Source organism: Crocodylus porosus, unplaced genomic scaffold, assembly GCF_001723895.1.
Source record: "Crocodylus porosus isolate Cpor-Errol unplaced genomic scaffold, CroPor_comp1, whole genome shotgun sequence".
Classification (NCBI taxonomy): Eukaryota; Metazoa; Chordata; order Crocodylia; family Crocodylidae; genus Crocodylus; species Crocodylus porosus.
The window spans coordinates 12,646,111-12,669,989 of NW_017728931.1; the positions used below are offsets into that span (position 1 = coordinate 12,646,111).

General features: G+C 40.7%; 1 protein-coding gene across 3 annotated transcripts in view; it reads right to left on the reverse strand.

Annotated features, from left to right (window-relative positions):
• VWF (von Willebrand factor) overlaps positions 1-23,879 on the reverse strand; it is a 207,628-nt gene that overhangs the window by 113,286 nt on the left and 70,463 nt on the right. For all 3 annotated transcript variants that reach the window (XM_019544220.1, XM_019544218.1, XM_019544219.1), the window contains exons 19-25: positions 21,982-22,085; positions 15,921-16,059; positions 14,730-14,864; positions 8,116-8,262; positions 7,240-7,380; positions 2,071-2,190; positions 1,073-1,229 (exon numbers count right to left, since the gene is read on the reverse strand). In XM_019544220.1, coding sequence (XP_019399765.1) covers positions 1,073-1,229; positions 2,071-2,190; positions 7,240-7,380; positions 8,116-8,262; positions 14,730-14,864; positions 15,921-16,059; positions 21,982-22,085 — 943 coding nt within the window. The remainder of the gene's footprint in view (positions 1-1,072; positions 1,230-2,070; positions 2,191-7,239; positions 7,381-8,115; positions 8,263-14,729; positions 14,865-15,920; positions 16,060-21,981; positions 22,086-23,879) is intronic.

The window sequence follows — 23,879 nt, forward strand, 5'->3', positions numbered from 1 at the left end:
CAATTTTAAAAAAGGCATTCACAGTTCCTGGGGTGAAGACATTGGATTTGGGGTCATTTATAGATCTATAATATAGTGACCTGTATGTAATAGGCCTGCTATAGCTACCATATTTTCTTGTATACCACACACTCCCAAATAAGATGCAACTTATTTTTGGAGGCATAGTGAAGATAAAAGATTTTTCTAGAATTATCGCTGAATCCTGACCACAGGAGATTCTGACCACATAACAAAATCCTGACTTGCTGCTTAACCAGAATCTGTAGTTTTAACCTTGTCACGGCCACTACTAAATTGACAGCAGCTTTTGGCTACTCAGCCAAAGCTCCTCCTGATTCAGTAGCATCTGTGAAAGGGTTAAAACCACATGGTATGAAAACTGCACTCCAGACCTCCCTCCTTGGCTGAGAGAAGACAGCCCCTACAACCATTACAGCATCTCTCTGCTTCAATTCAAGCTCAGAAACCAGCTTCCCCACTTAAGACATGCACCCCAGTTTTGGAGAGCTGTTTTTTTCAGGGGACTGTGCACATGGTATATAAATAAATATGGTATGTTGCATCTGGCTATATCATTTTAGTACATTAAAAGTTGGCCCCGTATTCATTCTTTTTATTTATAGGTCCCCAAACCTCTTCTGTGTAATAACAACACTTGCTTTGCTTAGAAATAACTGCTAGAAACTTTTTTTTTTTAATTTAGCAGAAATTGAGACCAAGTATTTCCATTTCTTATTGCAGGTTTGCATTTCCATGGCTATCATACCTCCCTCAAGAAAGTAATGGTCACCAGCACTTTTCAAGGTGTGATCTAGAACATACATGGAGTTGGTAACCCATACAGTGGTAACCTACTGAAGAAGACATCACCCTGCACTGCTGAGTTCTTACCCAAACCTGGTCCCATTAAAGATAACATCAGACCTTTACATCACTGAGAGCTGGACTGAGTTTATGGGTATGTCACAAGAATGATTAAGGAATTTAACACTTGCATGTCTTTGTTTTTCCTGGCAGGCACAATTCCTGCCAACTCATTCCCAGTTTTTCTTCTCTTTCAAGTACTTACGACACAGAGTTGGCGATCTCCATTGTACAACTGCTCCTTTTTGTGCACAGATATGAGCATAGGCTGCTATTGCATCACAGAAGCAAGCACAGTCCCCGACAGACTCACAAGTGCACGTATCATAAATGCAGATATCAACATACGGCTCAGGATTCACCTAAAGGGAGAGTTACATAGTGTGAACTCAGTTAACATCTCTCCTTACAATAGAAACGCTCCCTTATGATTTTCCCAGTTTTTCTTTTTTGTTTTTCACTTAAATCCATAAAAATAATTTCCAATGTCAACAGCAATACAATCATACCCAAATTCATGAAGTGCCATGAAATTTCAAGCAAACTCTATAGTTTATTCCCACCACTGAGTACTTCCTTTAAAGAAGCACATCTAAACATTTTGGGCCTGAATCCTATTTATGCCAGGATCCTTCGGCATCTCCCTACTGATATGAAGGGTACAATACAGTGGGTACAAATTGCAGTCAAACAGAACAGCACAAGGGGGTCTTAGTGTAAAATGAGAAGCAGCTCTTTTAATTAAAAGTAAAATGTTTCTATATTGTTCTGGGTTTTTTTTTCAGTTGGGGGATCTGTTTCAGAACTAGAGTGTTCCTGGTAGCTACTAATTCACAGAGTAAATATTACACCAAAGAAGGGTTGAAGAAAAATTTGGCTCCTAACATCAATACTTTTCATACTGCTAGTTTTGACATTGGAGAAAAAGTACTTAAAAAGCCTGGTTCACAGTTCAATGAAGTCACTCGCCTTGCTTTCCAGGGGTTTGGATCAGGGCCAAGTATTATCCTTCATGCTATCAAAGGACTGCCAGGAAGCAAATCTGAATTAAGCTTCCAATTAATGCATTAAATCGAGTGAGTCAAAAAAAATAGGATAGTGCCAATATTATAATCCTACTACATAATCATAAGTATACCCTTCTAGAATCCTGGGCAGTCCTTGTAGAAAAGGAAAGTGTGAGACAATTCACAAAATACTTACCAATTTTCTGCATTCACTGAAGACATCACTAGTCAATATGCTGCATGAATTTTCCACCATCACCTGCTTTTCTAGGTTGTCATTACACAGTGGAGTAATCAGTGTCTGCCCCTGGTTAAACTTAATGTTATAGGAAAGAAGCAGACAGTCACATGAGTCATAGCCTTAGGACACACCAAGACTTTTTCTTTCTGAACACATGCATAAGAAAAGTTATTCACACTAGTCATTTTTCATGACATATAACTTATTTATTGCAGAAACAAGGTGGGTTTTTTTTGTGGACCAGAGATATAGTTGGGAGAGATATTAGGTAAGTTTTCAGGCATAAAGGGAGAAGAGTACTTTGTGCCTAAGAGCTTGTCTAATATCTCCCCCAACAATGCAGTTGGTACAATAAGAGATATCACCAAAAACCTTGCTTCTTGCATATTATCTGGACTATCATGGCTACAAGAACACTCCAACTGTACAACTTAAGTAGATTCTCCTACTATATTTGGCACTGGTGAGGCCCACCTGGAGTCCTGTGTCCAGTTTTGGGCCCCTCACTTCCAGAAAGATGTGGAAAAATTAGAAAGAGGCCAGGGAAGCAATGTAGGAGGAGGCTGTAAGAACTAGGATTAATTGGTTTAAACAAGAAAAGACTGAGCAGGGGTAGAGTTGGGGGGATTTGATAACAGTCTTCAAATACCTGAAGAGTGATTGTATGAAAGATGAAGATAGACTCTTCTCCATGGCAGCAGGTATGGGACAAGATGCAATGGTCTTAAATTTCAGTAAGGGAAAATTAGTTTTGATATTAGGAAGAATTTTTGTCACTATGGCAGCAATTACACACTGGAACAGGCTCTCTAGTGAGACTGGAGATGGAATCTCCATCTCTGGATGGCCCTCAGAGTAGATTAGACAGTTCCTTGACTGGGATGGTTTAGCCAGGGACCATCCTCCTTTAAGCAGGGAGTGGACTAGATGACCTCTTGGGGTCCCTTCCAAACCTATGATTCTGTAATTCTCTGGCATGAGATCTGGCACTGATACAAGCCCACCATCAATGGAAACACAGCATCACTGCTGACTAAAGACAGCTCAACCTCTCCCCACTATTATCCCCCTCAGTTCAGTAAAGAACAAAGGTATACTCATGTTCTGCAAAATACTTATTGCTAATTTTTCTCCTAAGCTAGAACAGTGACATATGGCCAGATTTGGCACAGATGACAAGAAAATTTCACTTGCTTCCTCCTCATCAGCAAGAGTATGATACAAAAGGGAGCACTTAACAGAGGGCAATGTGCTGGGTAGATCATGCCTATGATCAGTCCCAGGCCTTCTTGATAATCAACCACAGTCCTCTCACTGCACTGTGTCAATAAAAGTGTTAATTTAATTTTTTTCACTCCATTATATCTCCTTATAGCCAAGGGCTTCTGTGCCCTGAGCAGTGACTAAAACTCTACTTATCACTAACTATTACCTGCTTGAATGGGCTGCCTTGTGCTGTCTCCATAAAGAAAACTGACCTGAATCCCACCTTCCTAAATGTAAAGTGCACACTAGCAGCACTTTAAAGCAGTAAGAGAGAGTCTTTTCCTTCTGCTTGACTGAGTTATGTGGTAATGTTGCTGTTGCTTCTCCAAACTAGAGACCACAGTGGTGATGTGGTAGTGTGACTGCCTGCTACAATAACCTAATGAATATGGTGATGGCACAGCTAACAAATTGGAAAAGGCCTTGGTGCAAATCAAATAAAGTTAAAACATGATTTTTGTTTGAAAAATATAATAAAAGAACACTTAAAATTATTTTTGGTTGGCCTCAAACACATTATGACCTGAAATTAAAAGTTAAATAACTAAAACCATTTTTGAAACCACATATTGGTTTATTTTGTTAAATGCAAGTATTTTTTTAAAGCAAAAGTGCTATTTCAAAACAAAAAGTTTCCTTAGGAAAAGTGTAAGTACTTAAAACATTCTCCAAAAAGACGCCAAAACAAACTGTTGGGTGCTTTCAAAAAGTTTCCATTTTTATTTTTATTTTTTGGTCTATAATTGTTTAGTCATTTTGGCTCTAATTCACTGATCATTTTGGATGGTCTAAAACTCCATTTTTCAGCAAATTCATTAGTCATTAAAAAAAATAATAACCTAGCTCTGGATGTGACAGTATAAAACTGAATCAGGGCTGCTGCATCGCTGTCAGCTTCTATTGTGCATGAGACACTAATCTCTAACTGCCTCCACCCTTATCTGGCTGGTTACTCTGGACTGTTGCTGATGTCAGCTTGAAGAATCACAAGCACCAAAACCATCACTGAGGTACCTGGGGGTGCCTATACTTGAGCAGTGAGGCTGTTCCAATGCACTGTAATTACAGCACATCAGAGTACAGGAGATGCAACCACTGCTGCAGGAGAAAAAAAAGAGAGTCAATGTGGGGCAGGGGAAAAAGGGAAGGAGCAGGGAAAAAAGTTAGAATGCAGAGCTGTACAGACCTCCAGGGTGTGTCAGGGAATACAGACCTATATAGCGTGTTTCTTTGACACGAGTCAAAGAAGTTTCTATTGCCTACCCTCTTTCACATAAAAATACTGCTACTTTGAAACATGGGGGAAGGGAGAAAAAAGAAATGGTGTAGACCAAGACAGTCAGAAGGCAGGGTAGATATGCACCTTTATAGACTAAGTAAAGTTCACTTCATCACAAGCTGTGAAAGGATATGAAGAAAGCAGAGTACAAGAAGGAAAGAGAAAATAGAACACACAAAAGAAGTGGGGGAGATAGAGAGAGGATGAGATGCAGGGAGTGAGGTAGTAAAGGAAAGAAAAGCAAATGAGCAGAAAACCCATAGGAAGGAAGGGGGGTCACAAAAGCTAATCCAGGTAATGAGATAAGAATCTATAGTCCTTGTTTAAACCAGACTTAACACAGTCCAGTTGGTGGGAGATTTCTTGTTCCACAGTTTCCTGTTCAAACTGTTTTTTATTGTCCCTCCTCCCCCAAGAACAACAATCCTGAGATCAGCAAGACTGTCCAGGGATGTTGAAATGTTCTACCACAGGCTTTTGGGTCTTTCTGCCACTGATGTTACATTGGTGGTCATTCATTTTTACACAAAGAGATCACCCTGTCTGTCCAATGTAGACTGCAGAAAGACATTGAGAGTAGATGATGGAGTACATGACATGGGTTGAGCGGCAGGTGAATGAATCTTGGATGATGTACTCATTATTAGGTCCAGTGATGATGTGGTCTGTATTGATGTGGGGACACAGCAAGCATTTGGGTCCATTGCAAGGCCTGGTGCCTTGGTGAGGATGAGAGTTTCTTAGCCAACTTGAGGTTGGGGGGGCTGTCTCTAAGCCAGGACAGGTTTCTCCCCAGAGACTACCTTGAGATGGTCATCCTTTTCCAGGAAGGGTTGGAGGTCATGTATGATGGGTACTTTTACACCTGCTCCAGGTGTACAGAGATGGGACACCTGTAGTAGCTGATATGATGTTTACTGGAAGCTTGTCAATGAAGCTCAATTTAAGAAAGCTGCAGTGTCTTTCAAGCAGCTGGTAGCTCCATAGGATAGACTTAACAGCCTGAAACTCCTTCTGTAAAGGTGTCAATGCCAGAGATAATGGGGCATCCAGGGTTGCTTCATTTGTGGATGTTGGGTAATAAGTAAAAGTCACCTCGTATGAGTTTCTGGGAGGTGGAAACAGTAATCCTGTCCAATGTTTCCAGAGGTAGCTTAAAGAGTTTATTTAGTTCCTCCTGGTGTTATGCTGCAGGGTCCTCTGTCAGGAGCTGGTAAAACTCTGTTAGAAAGTTGACTCTCAGCTTCCTGTATATATGCTGTCTATGTTTTGTCATCCTGTTGTATTATAATGTTTGGGTTGTTTTTAAGGCTGAGTATGGCTTACTATTTTGCAAAACTAAGGTCATAGTCTAGAGGTTATTTCCCACAGTGGAAAAATAAATCTCAGGCAAAAGGGAACAGGAAAGAGGATGGAGAAAGTAACCAGAAAGCTAGGGCTTGGTAGGAGGAAAATAGAAGCTACCAATGTGCATAGGAGACATAAGAGCAGGGTAAATGGTGAACTGAGTTGGGTTGTGCCCACAGGAAAATACATGTTGTGAGAAGAGAGGGGCTGAGGTGAAAAAACACAACATGGCAACTTTAAAGTTGGCAAAACCTGAAGAATGCCTACTGTTGGTTTGTGCTGGGAAACAATTCAAGAAATCACATTCTTTCTTCATCTGATTTCAACTTAATCCTTTCACCTTTATAACTTTTCCTACTGCAGAATCCAAGCACTGTAAGGACCCTGTTACTAAAACTCATACTCTTGTATGGCACTGTATTGTAGCATAGGTACTTCTAGTGCAACCCCCAGCCTAAAGATGGGGGATCATACAGAATAAACCATCCTAGAGAAGCATCTGTCTAAGGTATTCTTAAAATCAATAGAAACAACCTTGATGCACAACTATCAGACAATTCCCAAGGCATCAAAGACATCCTTTATCTTGCCACAAGTACAGCAGAGGGACAAGGGTAATGTCCTGCCAGAACAAGCACAGGAGAATTAACTTTTGATATCCTAAATATACCTTAATAGATCTTCCTCTTTGTACCCCATCTCAAACAACCAAAAGGGGAAGAAAAAAAATTAATGCTACTATAGGAATTTAGGAGGGATTATGAACTTTAAAATGATAAGAAAAAAATGTAGCAAGCAATTCAGCTGGCTGTACTTATGCTTGTAATGATCAGGCTGTAAGTTTTGAACGATGAGAGTCTGGATCCAAAACCACAGATATTTATCTGAACTTCTCCTGTCTGAAAATTCAAAAATCTTAGGAGATCAGACCCCAAAATGAGGTTTCCTGTCATACCTGGATCTCCAGCATCTTGACTGGCAAGCCATGAGAATAGCCTCAGCCCTACAATTTGGGTATTTTCAAATTTGTTTAAACCTAGGCAGAACAGAAGACTTGGAATGTGAAATAAATTAATTGAACTTTTATCAGAACTCAGAAAAGATTCCAGCCTGGCATAAATTCTGGGACAGGGGTTAGTAGTTTCTACTTTTTTTCTGCCAAAACTGTTCACCCAGGCCTAACTGAGGTAAGTTGTGCTAGTAATCAGTTTTCACAGTTCATTCACAATCACCTTTTTGACATCAGCACAGTGTGGATTAACTTTCCAGGAATTCCCAAAGTCGACTGGATCTACTTCAAGTTGATTATTGCTGCTGGTCAAATCATTGTTTTGGATTCCATCAAAATTTCCACACAGACCACACACTCGATCCTTGCATGGAAAGAAACACAAGAGCATAAATCTTCCATCTTTAGACTACCTGGCTTTCTGTTAAGAAGCCTTTATTCTAGTGCTCAAATGGCACAAGACTTAAGGCTAATCCACGCTCAAGTTGCACTAGGGTATGCAGAGGCACAGACAGATTTTAGGCCCCATTCCTACATGAGGAAAAGAGGAAGTATAGTTTGTCTCCCAGCTTTCCAAGGAGCAAGTGAGGGAAGCTGACTAGTACTGCCTGTTCTGATTGAGTATAGTAGAAGAGTGTCTGGGTGAGTCATAGGTTTAGCTATGAAGCCATTTCTCCTCCAACACCTGGGTATGACTGTGCTTTGGGGACCACTCACAAAGCCTGCTTTATATCGCATTGCCCGCTGCCCTCAAAAGAAATTCTCCTTTTCAATCTTCTTCAAAGGCACATCATCTCTGGACACTGCATTGCTCTTCTTTCCCACCTCTTATATAGTTCATCCAAGAGAGAGCCAGAACTAACCCTTAATGATGAGCCACTGGATTAAAAATAGCATCCCACAGCAGTAAATTCTCTTTTTTTTCCCCACAGCAAGCCACTAATGCTCCATGTTACTTTATTAAATTGTCTACATCAGAAATATTGACTTCCTTCCTTGATCCCCAACAGAGGATTTGTCCAGGTGTATTCTTTAGTGAAATACCCCAACAGGATACCCAACTTGAGGATCTGAGAAGGAGAGAAAAAAAGGTACTTACTTCAAAATCTTCTGTCAGGATGACTGAGATTCCCATGGCCAGATCCCAGGAGACAGAGATATCTTTGCCCAATAAGAGGATGTAATAACGTCCAGACTTCAGGACTTCAAAACCAGTTTCATCTCTAGGAGGTGTCTTAACATTTACCTAAACAAGAAAATGATCGTATACTAGCAATGGCCGTCACATTTTCTGACAGGTCACTAACTTCTTTCAGTCCTGCATCTATGAAGGGCACTTTTCAAAGTTCTTTGTTGCCTCGAGCAAGCTGTTCAGTAAAGCATGCTGCTACCTCTCTGGAGTCCCTACAAGATTACAAACATGTGATGCACACCCCATAGAGTCTCCCACAGAGGAACCTTCCTGAGGATGAACAGTTCCCTTAAACTTGTAGACTGGTGCAGAGAACGGAGATGAAAATGCACATCAAAGTTCTGGACAAGACAGCATCTCAGAAGCAGGACTTCCAGTGGTCCTGAGAGCAGATGCACAAAGGAATTGCCACCATGTAGAAATCAGCACCAGTAATTAATTTGCAGAGGATGACTAGATCTGTTCACTCAGGCCAACTCATGACCAATGAAACAAATGAGAGAACTGAAATGTCCACTTTCCTTTTTAAAACCATGATAATCATCAAGATGCCTGAGCCATTGGTAACAAAAGAAATGTACCATATTCATTATATACTTAGCATTTGGACTCAGCTGCATAAGATTTTCTTCCACAACCATATAAAACAGCAGCCCCACCAAGAGGCAGTCTCCTGAGGGATTAGTTTTTGCATCAGTTGATTTTTCCATCACTTACACTTCCCCTGCACTCTCTAGCCAGTTTTCTGTTTGGGGCCTCTTTCTGTTTCCATTTGGCTGCAATTTTGTGGCCTCCAGCTACTAAGAAGGTGAAAGCTTAAATTTAAATGTTTCCTTTCATACCATATTTCCCTGTCAATGGGAACCCTAATAGGATTATTAGCCACATGTCATGAGGAAGGTCTGGAATGGCTTTTCTTGTAAGCGCCGCTAAAGCATTAACTTAAATTACTTGATTTGGGGGCAAAGAGGCAGGATGCCTCCAAAATAGATCTAAACAAGGCTTAACATAAGGAAGGAGAAAGGGGACAGAAATCCTAAAAGCAGAGGCACCCCTCCTCTCCTCAGCTTGACAAAGCCAGGCTTCCCCTTGGCTATACCTACCGGCTAGTACACAAACAACTCCCCATTCTGTTCATAGATTTCATAGACACTGGGGCTGGAAGGGACCTTGGAAGATCATCAAGTTCAGCCCCCTGCCCCAGGGGCAGGAAGTCAGCTCAGGTCACAGGATCCCAGCAAGATAAACATCCAAATGTTTCTTAAAAGTGTTCAGAGTATGTGCTTACACCACCTCGGGGAGGTGGGAATGGAGTCTGTTCAGGCCTTGGACAGTAAAGAAGTTTTTCCTTATGTCCAGCCTAAAACAGTCTTGCAGGAGTTGGTGACTATTGAACCTTGTAATCCCTTGGGGTGCTCTGGTGAACAGGCATTCCCCCAGATCCTGATGCACAACCCTTATGTACTTATAGGCTGCCATCAAGTCACCCTGAGCCTGTGCTTCTAAAGTCTGAAGAGTCCCATAGCTCATGGCCTCTCTTCATAAGGCCTGTTCTCTTGCCCTCTGATCATGTGCACGGCTCTCCTCTGAAGTAGTTCTGACATGTCACATAATAAAAAGCATTTATATAAGGCTCAATCCAGCAGCCCATCAGGATCTCATGAAAAGGGATGTGACAAACTTCTCTTGAAATACAAAACTATGGAAAGGCAGGGGATTTAGAAAAAAGAAGCGAGAGCCAATAAAAAAGACACAAAAGCAAGGGCATAAATGTGCTTAGATTCAGCAGATAAAGCTACTTAGCTAGCTCATAAAAGAAGTATACATATCACTAAATGAATCAGGAAACAAGAAGGCAGGAGGAGCAAATTACCATGGTTAAATGGCAAGATCAAATAGTTTATTTGCAGCAAGCAGGAATCTTTACAAAAAATAGCAACCTGGCCCAAACCAAACTAAGGCAGACCTTTCTTTCCTTAAATTGATTCTGCACAGAATACTGAATCAAGTTCAAGGTATCAGTACTTATCTTCCATGTGCTTTTTGGCCAAGGCCCAGAAAGAAGACTGTGGTTGATAATGTCATTTATTAGGCACAACATCATACCACATAAGAAAACCTTGTCCATGGAGAGAAAAGAGCTAAGGGCTTCACAGAGCATCTCAGATTTTCTGGATAGTCCTCTTTATAACAGTACTGGGTCAATGGGTGCTGTTTCTTTCATATCCCACACTAAATATTCCTTAACAATGCTGCCTGAAGATAAAAAAAACTCAGCCCACATGACTGGGGTAGTTGGGGACAAAAGATATATCAGTACAGACCTAACGTTAGATTCTGTTCCAAATGCTGAACATTTAGATGAAATCAGGTGCTTACGTGTGATTCTACTCTTTCACCCTGTTCAAGCCCTGAAAATCCATCAATTGTTATAACACACCGTCATTTGACCCTAAATACCGAGTCACAAAAAAACAGTAAGGAAGAAAAGAACCCACTCACCTTTTGCATTAGAAATTTTTTAGGGATTTGAGCAGAATGGAACAGAATCGTACTTAGGCACCTACGTTCATTTACACATCTACCAGGTAGAACAGAATCTGGCCTGTTGCATACACTGAATATTAACATCCAGTGAACTCTGGTTAATCTGCTTATAAAATAATTCACCGTTAATTTATTTAGCTATTTCCTGCCTCTGCAACTTCCTGATAACTGATCACTCCTGAATAATTTGCTGTTATTTGCCTTCCCCTTGGAGTGGTAAATTAACCTTATTTTACTCTGCATGCCACTGCTGCTTAGGTCCTATAGAGCTCTGTTGGCAAACAAGGCCCAAAACTAGCCCTTTCTCTGCTCTCAGATCTCAAAGTGTTGTCTAGTCCAGCAGTTCTCAACCCTGCTTTTTCTTCTTCTCCCCCCGGCCTCCCCAAGTGGGTCAAACTTTACATTAAAAGTGGCCCATGGGTTGCACTGCAAAGCATTATAGTTCTATAGTTTGAAATATCCTCATGTCAAGCATTTTAAGTAATATTAGAAAGGAAACCATGCGTTTTTAGACATTTTAGGCTGATTAATGCAAAATAGAAAGTTCAATATTCTGTAGTATTATTTTACATTTTATCAGTACACTTGCTAGAAGCCTGCTGTGCACAGCAGAAGAGATACTGAAACTGGCTGGGCTGTGTCAAGAATTGAGGTACTTAAGTGAGGTGCCCTGGAGTGCTCTGTTCAGCAGCAGAGATTGGAGCTGATGAGTCACTGGCTTACATTAACCTGCAAGTACTTGGCTGGCTTTCATGTTCTTAGAGCTGGTGGGAGATTGTAGGGTCTCAAGCCTGAGAGGAGAGGAGGATGGAGATTGACTAGCTGGCAGCATTGCATCTTACCTCAGCCCCCTACACTTCCCAGTGCTTTACCAGAATCATGGTGGGAGTGGGACCACACTCTGCCCCCAAAATAATCCTTTTTTCTCAAGTGTTGTAGCTAGCCCAGTGCTGTGCTGTGCATACATGCAGTCACAAAAGATGGGTCTCCACTGCCATTCCTCTTCCAGCTCGAAAGTTTTCACATGGCTCTAGAGTACAGGATCTGAATTGTCACTACTGCCTCCCCTCTCACCTTCTCCCCCACTGAATCCAGTTGCAGGAAAAAGAAAGGATAAGCAACAGCAATGCTCAGCTCCTCGTTTCTTAAAATGCATGGAAGATATGGATCCAGCCAGCGTCCATACTGACATGTGGGGAGCTCTGAGTTTTCATGGAGCTCTGAGCCCAAGAGTGAGCATACTTGCTGCTGCTCATTACCTAATTTCCCCACTGCTGAATTCAGTGGTGGGGATGAAGGACAGGGAGAAGTGTGGCAGTCATGCTCAGCTCCTGCACTCTAGAGCTGCATGAAAGCTCTGATCTTACCAGCATGCCAATAAGGGTAAGGGCTGCTACTGCTCATACCCTCCTTTCACCTGAAGCTGAACAGAACAACTGGGGAAGGGAGGGAAGAGCAGCAGCAGAAGCAGAAGCAGAAGCATTCACTTTGTGCTGATGTGCCACAGTGGGCTGTTCACTATGGCTTAATGAGCCACATCTGGCCTGCAGGACAGAGGTTAAGCATCCTTGGTCTAGTCCAACAATTAAACAATGCACAGGTGGGAGTGCTAATCTCTTCATTGTGCTCAGGAAAGAACAGACTTTTCCTAAGGATCCTTTCATTCATGACCTGCCTGGTCTCTCTTTTCCTTCTTCAATCTTTTCTTTAGCAGCCCAGTAACAAGGAACTACCTGACTTTGGTTTTCTATTGGGGCTTTTTTTCTTACTTTCAAAACATAGAGGCCTTCCAATCTGCCTCAGTGCTCAATACCTAGGTTTTACAGCTCGCACTTGGGTGCTTTCTCTTTTAAATAATCTCAAAAGCAGTGCTTGTCTTTCAAAATTTAGACAGAGACCAAAACTGGTCAACTAGGAAGGTTAATCTAAGTCACAGATTTACTGGGCTTCAATACATCTGCAAGGACCTGCTCTGATGCACTGTAGTTTCAGCTTTAGTTTAAAGAGCTCCATCACCATTTTTCAGAGCAGGGACACTGATGCACATGACACTTCGGGTGCTTTTAATTAGTGTGACTTTCAGAGCTGCACTAATTAAAAGCCCCCCGCCCCTCCCCGCACACCACTGGAGCACATGTATAAAATGCCCATTATGTTTACGGAGGCCTCTTACCCAAATCCTGATGTAGTACCATGTGCAGTGGCAAAACTTAGTTGTTTTAGAAGAGGAATATAAATGAGCTCAACTCTAATTGGCACACCTAGGAATCCTACATACAGTTTTTCAGTCACTTGAAACAAGAAACTTTCAAATGCAACATTTTTTTTTAAGTGATGTTATTCAGGAGCATTTGAATGCCAGAAGAAACATGGGTTTCCTATTTCCATAGATTAATGTGGGAAGAGAGCATGGGTGACATTATTCTCGTGGATGGATCTGCCTACAGGTCTTAAATTCAACTGAAGCTTTTCTTCACCTTGCTTTGGTTGCTGCTATTCAGAGCAAACCCTTCCCAGGTTTTTACATTGAGCCCTGTGCAAGCTGGGAAAAGAATAAGATTAAAAACTATCCAGTGTTGTGTGGATAACTCTCCAGTGTGATGTAATATCGTTAGGAACACATTTTTTAAAACAACTCAATTGCTACCATTGGTCTCAGTGGCAGCTGCTGGATTATTAACTCTTGTGAAAAAAAATTGAAGGGGTCTACATGGAACTCAGCTCTTCTGAAAGCCTGGCTACAAGTTGGGGGGCTCTTCCCTCTTGCATGTTCTGGCCCTAGCAACTGACCACTAGCATCACAACTAACCTGTCACTTACCTCCATGTAAGGCACTTTTCCTTTACCAAAAGTAATACAGAATTCCTTAGGAAGCCAGAAGTGTCCCAGGCTCGATCCCCACTGACAATCCCAGAGTCTGTGTGGCTCATATACTGCCATGATGCATTATACAGATGTGATTGATAAAGGTCATATTTTATGTACGTGCTGTCCCTTAAAGCTACTCCCAGTAACGTAGAATGTAACAGACTGCTGGCTCAAACCAAGTGAAAAGCTGGTTTGACTATGTGCATTAACCCAAAACAAGGCAAGTTTAGGGTGGTTTCAGGTTTCTCTGTGAACAATTTTGCAAAGCTCCAGTCCAGAGTTCAGGGCAGCATACAGTCTTTCAGAAGTTTGGGTAATTGTAACTCTATAATTCACTGGAGATCTGTAATGTATGAATACACAGACATTCCTGCTGGTTACAATGCCCAAGACAAATGGCTGAACTCTGCCCTCTGGAAAGGTTATTTCCTGTCATGAAGTAGGGTGGAAGGTGGGAGCAGTTCCTGGTCAGTTCATGACAGTGTGTTGGGGGAAGGAGAGAGATGAATCCAGACATCTGGATTTTCCATCTGACACTTGTTTTAACATGAGGAAAAATAGCTGATACTTGCTTCAGCTCCAGAAACGTGCTTGGTCCATCACAGGACTGAATTAGGCCTGAGTTTTACTGGGCAAAAGACAGCCAATTTTCTACCTATCCCCTTGCAATTAGCCGTGTTCCAATTTATATTTATACCATGCAGCATGAAGAAAGTCAAGGAAGCAACAAATCGCACAGGACCATATTCAAATATAGTAAAATGAATTGACCTCATTCCCATTTCTCTGAACCATTCCACAGCCACCTATGAAAAGAAAGATTATTCCTCTACTTAAAGAATCCATAAGGACAGCCTAGAACACAGAGGGCTTTTTTCCAATAGAAAAATCTCAAGCATCAAGACAGACAGCTCTTCATTTAACAACTGCAGTAAAGCACTGGTGGTCAATATGAAAAGGCTAATTAGAAGTTCCATGTACTTGCCAATGCTACTTGTTAATGTTAGAAGATCATTCCTTCCACTCAAGTACTCTAACCTTTCTAACCATTCTAAGACAATGACATACCATTGTAAAGGAGAAAGGAAGAAGGCAAGAGTACATACATTTCCATTGAACAGCTCTATCTCTCCATTTTCAAAGAAAATGGTAACTCTTTTACTGCACTTGTCTCGGGTAAAGCCACATCCCTCTGTTGAAATGAGTATCCGAAAGGTCCCAAGCATATCCTCACAATAATCCTATTCAATAGGAACAAATAAAAGAGTAATTTGAAAAAGATATTTATACAGACATGGAAAAATGCAAGCCTGAAAAGCACACTATTATGCATGCTCTTGAAAAATTTGTCAATATGCTTATTAATACATTATTCATTATTATGTAATTATTTAATATATTTTGTGCTGCACTTCAGGCTTTGTATTGTTTAAATACAGAAAGGGGACAAAGATGCATTTGACTAGTATGTTACAAATGTACATACAGATATTTTGTAGCAAATTATATTGATATAAGGGGGGGGCGTTCCATAATGTTACCTAAGATACCTTGGGGGATACTGATTATTATTTGTACACATGGGAGAGAGAACAAGATTACTTGCATCTTAAATTGATGGTTTTGGATCACTTTGTGTCAAAGTTCCTCATCTGTGGGAGCAGAGATGTGGACATATGCATGTATACAGTTAAAGTATACCCTCAGAAAACACATTGTGTCAGTCCATCCATAAAGATCCCACATGGGTTCAAGACCACCACTGACACAGCAGTGTGGGCCTGATTTCAGCAAACCCTGTGGGGAGCTCTACAGCCCCGCACAGACTGACACCCCAGCCCAACTGATCAGCAGAGCCCTTGACTCAGCACCTTGAAACCAGTGGCACGCAGCCCCATGCTGGGTTGCACCACATGGCTGTCAGCCTGCTGACATAGGAAGTTGTCAGCCAAGCCCTGTAATGCAGCTGGCATCAGGCTGAATGGCAGGAAACTCACCATACATTCAACTACATATATTTTGTGGAATAATCTGTGGCTGGTTTCCATTTTTATCACACCATTCATTGCTTGAATGCATGGCCAGGCTCCTATTCAAGAAGTGATTAACAAGTTAATCACATCTTAAATGTAATGTTTGCCAGGGGCCTCTCTTACACATCTGGCTTAGTAATGGAGGACATTTTACAGTAACTCATTTCAGTCCCAGGCTTCTTTTTCAGTTCAAAATGCACCATACAATATTTCTGGTCAAACTCGCTCATTATGGCAAGAATATGCAGTATTCTCAATTCTCACCTGAACCAGCACATACTGACAGGCACCTGGGAACTTGTATTTTAATCCATCAAATGTCAAGTAATGAGCAGTACCAATAACGGAGCAGGTGGCATCACATACATGAGTTGTGCAGTCCCACTTTCGGCCACGACATACACTGCCATAGAAAAATCAACAGGGATTATTATTTACTTGGTGCTCAGAATATGCTCGGTACTTTATGACAGTGTAAAGGAAGGTCAGGTCTTCACCTTACAGAGTTTACCATCTAAAGATACAATATGGAGGGAGAGAGAAGGATGCAAGAAAAATAGAAGTGAACCATAAAATAAAATATTGTGACCTGCACGCTTCCAACAGAATTCTATTTCACTTTACACACCTATGTGGTAGTTAACCAGCTGTGTAACTGCTACTTTTGGCCTTTATACAGAGTTAGCGATCCCACTGTATGAGCAGTTTGGACACAAAAATGTCCACACAGCTACTGTTCAGCAGCTTTTGAAAACCAAGCCTCTTTAAGATCAGATGCTCAAGCTGACCATCTAAAGTCTCACATCTTGATATCATTGCCACTTGTGCAATTAAAAGTTCATAGATTTAAAAGGCCATCTAGTCTAACTCCAGCAAAAAGCAGGGTGTGGAATTTCAGTTGATCCCTTCCTGAGCCCAGTAATTTGAATTTGACTAAAGCATGCCTTGCATAAAGTAACCAAAGCTAGCATAAGGGAGCATTGTGTCTGGTTAGAGTAATTAGAAGACTAGCAACCAAAGTACGGCAAAAATAAAGCACATGATAATACAGGCAAGATTCAACAGGCAAAGGATGGATACTACCAGGGTAAGAGCAGGGGCAAAAATAAGCTTTAGTTTCAACAGGAGAAACATTGAAACTTTACCTTCACTTTATTTTCACTCATCTTTAAATCTGATGCAAGATGAGGGCATTAACACCATGTACCACAAAAAACTCTAACTGTGTATAAACAGGACTTTATTCCTGCAGTTCCTTATTGTTAACTGGAAGTAATAACATCAGAAATGCCTGCAGATCTTTTATCATCCCAGACAAGAAACGGATTTTTAGATGCATGGTACAGAACTTGTAGATATACGTCAGTTCAATTAATACTACAGCAAATTATTACTACGACTGTTATAGCAGCCAGAACCCCATAGCCACAGACCACGTTTCCATTGCAGTAGACATGGTACAATTTAGGGATTATTTCTCCAACACTCAAAACTAGTAAAATGGAATCCAGTTTATTGTTCATGTAAATTACTATGATGGACAGTAGTGTTTCCAACATTATATAAGGCATTTAAGCAAGTGTTCACTCTTAAAACATGTTATGTGGTGGTGTTAGCGTCTGGACTATGCAAGGCTCTTCATGGAGACAGTTGTCCTTGTGGAGAAAGTTTCATAAGCAGCAGGAGAGCTTGATCTCTGCCTTGATCTGTGATTAGTCAATTCTTTCTCGCAGCAGAACTGCTCTCTGAAAATCAAGTACTGAAACTAGGCTGAAATTCCTGAAAGGAAGAGCTGCCTTGCACTATATTTTCATCATCTGGATTTCAGATTGGAGTAAATATGTAAACAAGTTATCTTTAGAATATTATTGCAATACAACACTGCCTCTCATGAACTCTCCACCCAGCCAATAATTTTTATAGTATCCTAATTTGTCCAAACAATGATTTTGGGTGAGCCTTGTATGGCTCAGAAATGAAAAAAAAAATTAAGTTTTCTCAAATTCTTCAACCTTCCTATTTGTTCTCTCTCTATGGTCCCAATTAGAAGGTCCTGTCATCAACAGGAGACTTTCCACTGACTTCAGTCAGTTTTGGATGAAGCCCTAAAATATTACCTCTTCTGGAGAGATTCAAAGTCCAATTTGAATTAAAAAGGGCCTCTTCCTAAATTAAGGAGTTGAAAACTAACTTGCATGCAGAAAGCAAAAACAAATTCCATGCAGGTTACGTGACTGATCTCAACCACTCACTCTGTGAAAAGACGCATACAAGACAAGAATTAGGCTGTGCCTCTTCTCCAGCTTCTTTCACCTCCCTAGTCCCAAACTCCTCTGAAGACAGGAAAGGCCCTCAGTGCAATTTAGATGCCCTGGAGGCTTCTCTAAGTTATGGCAGCCTGCCAGGAACCTCTGCAATACTCTGTGCTGCAACCAGGCCCTAGAAATGACTCTCTAACAAATGCTCTTTGTTTGGCCTTGAGCAAGAGTCCTCAAAGGATAACCTGCTGCTATCTGCCTCAACGCTTGTGCTTGGGGAGACCTGGAATACCAGGCCTATGGGATCATGTTATGCTTCCTGGTCTCTTTTACCTGCACACAAGGAGCTAGGGTGGGGGTGACAATCATTTCCCATAAGGTCAACAAATTGTTAAAAAATAACTTAAATAAAAACAATATAATATATAACAGCACCCAAAGACAGTGTAAATAGAGTCTCCTTCCACTTGCAGGCTGTATACAGAAATACATGCTTTCCTGAACTACTTTATTACACATGGAGGGCTGGGCACAGCTCACTGGAATGCTTCATAATATTAATAGTATACCGTGGATATCCTTCCCCGCTCAGGACTATCCTTTTACAAAAACACTTTTATTATCCTCCAAAGACCATTATATATTAAATATGAAGCACAATGTGACTGGCCATGTTTTATTTGCAGTAGTGTCCCTTTTTCCTCATAGGAAGCCAAAATAGTAGCAGATTTAAGATGAAGCTGTCTGATGGCAGAGGACATGTGTTTACGCTGTTTACTCTACTGACCAACTTTTGAGACCATGAAACAGGCCTATAATTCAGTCTGCCAATGGCTGTTGTTCAGACTGTATTGCTTAAGTATAATACCATCGTTTTCCAAAGGCAGCTCTCTGTTCTTCAGTGAATTTCATTCTTAATGGTATTTTATCTGACCCAGCAACTGGAGACATTACCTCATAGTCTAACCTAAAAAACACCTGGAGGACAGCCACTGGGCATGACAGACCCCTGGTCCACATGATGATCAGACCAAACAGGGAGGTACAGTGGATCAGAATGTCTGGCCTACAAGAGAGACTGCTTCAGCCACATGTGATGTTAGGTAGACCGCCAACCACCTCCCCATCATGTACAGAGAATGGCTGTTCATCAAGATTAAAGCCACAGCCTATTTGAGTTGTTCGAGATTGTCATGCCTCTACCAGCTGCACTACACCGTTAATTTCATCTAAAACTAGAGACACTGTAAAAAGGAAAGGAATACTCTTTTTTACTTTCCTTTCTTCACCCTTTTCTCCTTGTCACCAACTAGTATGCAGCCTGGTACCTTTCTCATACGTAACTGGAATGCAAATGCGCCTATTTCTTTTCTCTCATTATTTTTACACTGCTGCAAGCTTGAGTTGAGTTCTTTGGAGTCACACCAGTGTAAATGAGAAAAGAATAAAGCATCTAGAGATTTTTTTATTATTCTTATTGTTAGTATTCATCATGTCACCTAGGTAGCCACAATGCATGTCACCATAGTCCTATTTCCAGAGAACATTTAAACATGTCTGTTGTAGTGATTAAAGCAATCATGCCTCATTCTTATATGGCACATTTATTAGAAGACTTTTTCACAAACAGATCAACCTCATTGTCCCCATTTTGCTACTGGAGAAAGTAAAGCACAGATAGGTAAAGACATCCTCCCACTCCCGCCCCACAGACCCTTCCTAATTTACACTGGCAAATAGGAGACTTAAGGGTCCCCCATTCAAAGCCCCTGGGTGTCAAGTGCCCTCTTCCCACTGATATCCAAGGGCTGGCCCACAGTAAAATTATAGAATGCTGCTAATAAGCAGAAAACGGAATAAACTGAATGAAAATATAACTATAAGGACTAACAAAAATGTAATACTTTCTTTGTGTGTTAAAACTGTGCTCGTGGGCATTCCATGAGACCAAAGTCCCCTTATGCTAAGCCTTGTATAAACGCATTTGAGAAAGAATTCACATTCTTAATAGACAAGAAGGTCACACATCCCAAGGTTTTGACAGTGGTGGAAACTGAACCTTAACTTCTCCTGGCCCTATCTAGTGCATTAATGCAATCCAAATCACAATTCCACGTTGATGACACTGTAGTATATAGTAAATACTGTGCCATACATTTTGTTAAAACAATGAGATCCCAGTAACTTGAAACCTCAGCACAGTAGCTGCTCTTAAATCTTTGTTAAAAGCAAAGAGAAAAACCAAAAAAAATCTGTGCTGATTATAATGTGTATAGTTTAGCAAAAGTCAGATTAGCAAAGTTCTACTGCATAATCCTTCATAAATATTACTTCAAAATTTTCATCAAGCTCTACAATACGAAGCACTAAATTCCCAGCACACAGCGTAACAAAATCTTTGCCACTGGCTTAGGGTTAGAGCTGTTCTGCTGTTCGTGAACTAGGGTCTCCCATATGTCAAACTCAGTGCAAATGCCAAATCTGACACCTCTGGCTCATATACTATGCTTGCAGGTGTGCACATTTGGCTGAGAACAAATGAGAATGAGAACTCCTGCTATAGCAGGACAAAAAAGAAAAAGAAAAAAGGAAAGGAAGATTTGACTTTCAAAACGCAGATCATCTATTTGTGGGTATTCTCAAAACAGCAGTAATTTTTCACATCAATTTCTAAATGATGCTCAACTTGGCATCTGCAGAAAACTGTCACAAAGCTTTACAAGCCCAGTACGTTGTTGAGACAACTCTTTTTCATTGATAATAAAGATCTTGCTTTCCAAGTTTATCAGTTGAGCTCAAAACTAATAACTGAAATAAGATGCAAGTATGAACAGCTTTATGCTAACAACAAAATTGTTGGCTTCTTAGAGTCTCCCCACACCCTTCTTTTGAGGAAAAGTTTTTGTGCGTCTGGGAGCACATGTGGAGGAGAGCCACTTCCCCTGCCTGCAATTTCACAACTATGTCATCAGAAACAATAAGAGTGGATTGAAAGAATGGAGCAATGCAGCAGTGTATAAAAATTATTGTTGATTTAAAAAATGACTGAAAATAAATACATCGACTGGGCACCAGGGGCAGGGCTCTGTTTCACCCAGTGAATGACAGCTTGAGACCAACTCTTACTTACCCAACTAAAATGTAGGAGCAAGTCTATTGCCCACTCTGAGCATGTCAATGCCCCACCATAGGAATAAGAGCCATCTGTCTGCCTGTGGAGAGCTATCCTGTTCCCTCCTCACTCTGAAGGGGTGCAAGCCCTCATCTCCCATTTCCTTGACCACTGGGCTAGAGTTTATTCTTGTTTGGGAGCACTCCCCTCCACCATCTCTTTTCTGGCCCAAAAAAAGAGGCTCTGCCACTGTTCAGAAGGAATCTAAGAATCACTGGGTCAGGAAGAGAAAGCAAGACTCAGCACCCTAGCAGTGAGGGCACTTACCTGAAGGAGTGGGATCCAACTCATACTCCCAGGACTGTTTGTCTTTTATCTAATGACATGAGATAAAAGAGCAAACTGGTGGCAATAATAGGCATTTAGCTTATAAGGATTACCCAGCTGAGGGGACATGACACAATTCCCTAGATGTTGCACAGGTTTTCCCACTAGGTGACTTGGCATTTTTCTTATCATTCTACATATTATTCCATTACAGCAATTGTGTATTACACAAAATATAAAATTCCTGCATATATTACATAAAAAAAATTCAATAGATACGTGAATATTTCTTCCACAAGAAGCTTGAGGAAACTCGCAGCCAGGTACCAAAATATTTCAATAAATAATTAGGTTCTTTAGCCAGAGTGGTGAAGAAGGTCACATTACAGATCATAATGGTCCCTTTTGACAAGGAAATCTATAGATCTTTACAGAATTATTTATTGGATCCTTCACAAATATAATCATGCATCATTGGTCTTGATCCTGGCTCTTCGCAATGCCAACAGTAGCTCAGTGCAATTCATCCTACTTTCTATCCCTAGTCTATTAAATAATGAGGGAAAGCATGGTTTTAAGAGTCATCTTATTGAAAACCTGGAAAAAAATATCACCATCAATAGCTCACCAAGTGTTACAGTCCTTGGTCATTATCTGTCCTGTAGAATATTCTCTCCCATTGTGGAAACATGGGCACCTCTCAAGAGCAATGCATTTGGTTTCATGTCGTACCTAAAACGCACATACATATAACATGTTATCAATATTTAGCACTCTTAATATCTGACTGTAAACTATCAGCACATAGAGCAAAAATAAACATGAGAAAATGGAGATCCAAGGGCAGAAGGATGTAAGATTATCTGCGTGACAGATGTATTGTTAATATTTTCCTATGAAAGTGAATAGGACAATAACCGTACAAAGGAAAGCCTTGTTTCACTCTGTTGGAGAAGGTGGAAAGGACTGGGTATCAACTAAGATGGCCTAGAAAAACCAGGGAAGTAAAAATCAGACAGCTTACACAGGAACTTACTGATAAGAAAAAATAGTTTAAGGCTAAAACACAACAGAGAAGAAAAGAAGAAAGGAAGAATGGAAGGATACAACTACCTTGAAGAGTCTCTGGGAAGCATGTACAGACCTATTCACCAGCCCTCAGAATGCCACATCCAACACACACTTAACTTTCAACAATGTGACTTCAACTCTGATGAAGCTTGGAAAACCAAATGGAGCTCACAGGAAGTCCCAAATAAACAACTTGCAATAGATCCAAAGCAGAAGGCTTAGCTCTTGCATGACACTAATTGGCAACTCTAAACCATATCTGCACAAGCCACAGGAGATGCAGATGTGCGACGCACACATGGAAAATTAAAAACTCTACAGTGTACAACAGTGGTCACTCAGAACATAACATGGAACATAAAATGATTCAATGCCTGATCCACAAATATGAAGGAGGTATCACAAAAATACACACTGCTGCTCCTGGTCCAATTGTCTGACTCAACCACCTAAATGTAAAATTATATATAGTTGTTGTTCTGTATCTACATCAGCCATACAAAAAAAGAAGTATGCCACCTATAACAACCTACTGTCTCATCATCAGACAAGGAACAGAGTGGAAGAAGAGTTCAGCCCGATTAGCAACTGAAAGACAAACACTTAGAAGAAACCATGTAAGAAGCAGTATCAAATGACACTGAATGGTGACCATAAGGGAAGAACATGGCTTAGGCCATCTGCAAATTGGGGGTGGGGGGAAGCAAATCTATTTTTATGATGTGAAATATCATTAAATACAAATAAAGTCTAGAAGAATATCACTAAACTCCTTTCTTCTACGTGGCCATTGATGCAACTGATGGGGGACAAAGACAATTTGGAAAACCTAGGAAGAAAAATGCAGTTGATATAGATACAGGTGTTTGTAAAAATGTTGGAAAAGATGAACTAGGTAATTTAGGGTGCCTATACACGTGCAATTAGTGTGACTGAATATGCTCCGGTTCAATTTGAGGAAGGGAGGGGCCATTTTAATTAAAGCAGTTCCCCGACAGCTGTTCTAATTAAAACGACTCACTGTCATGTGTATTCAGCCACCACTAACACCACCCCCATTTTAAAATGGCCACAGGGATGCTTTACCTATAGCTTATTGGACGAGTTTTAGTTAAAGTGCCCACACAGCCATTTTAAAACATGGGGTGGGGTTCATATATGTGACGGTGAGGCAATGCTGGATCATTCTAATTAAAATGCAGAGCAGACTCAATTAATCAAGAATATTCTAACACATGGTAGTTAGAACATGAACCAGCATGTCTATAGGCAGCTTTAGTGCATTACTGTGCCAATGCTAAGAAATTGACAGGGTTTGCTAGTGTTCTTCCAAATGTATATATATGACCCAAAGAACAGGACAAGGACCAGGTCTGTTAAGAGGGACTTCCATAGTCTAATAGTTTTTCATTGGGAAATAAACTATTATATTCATTTTACCTGTTTTAATTTCAT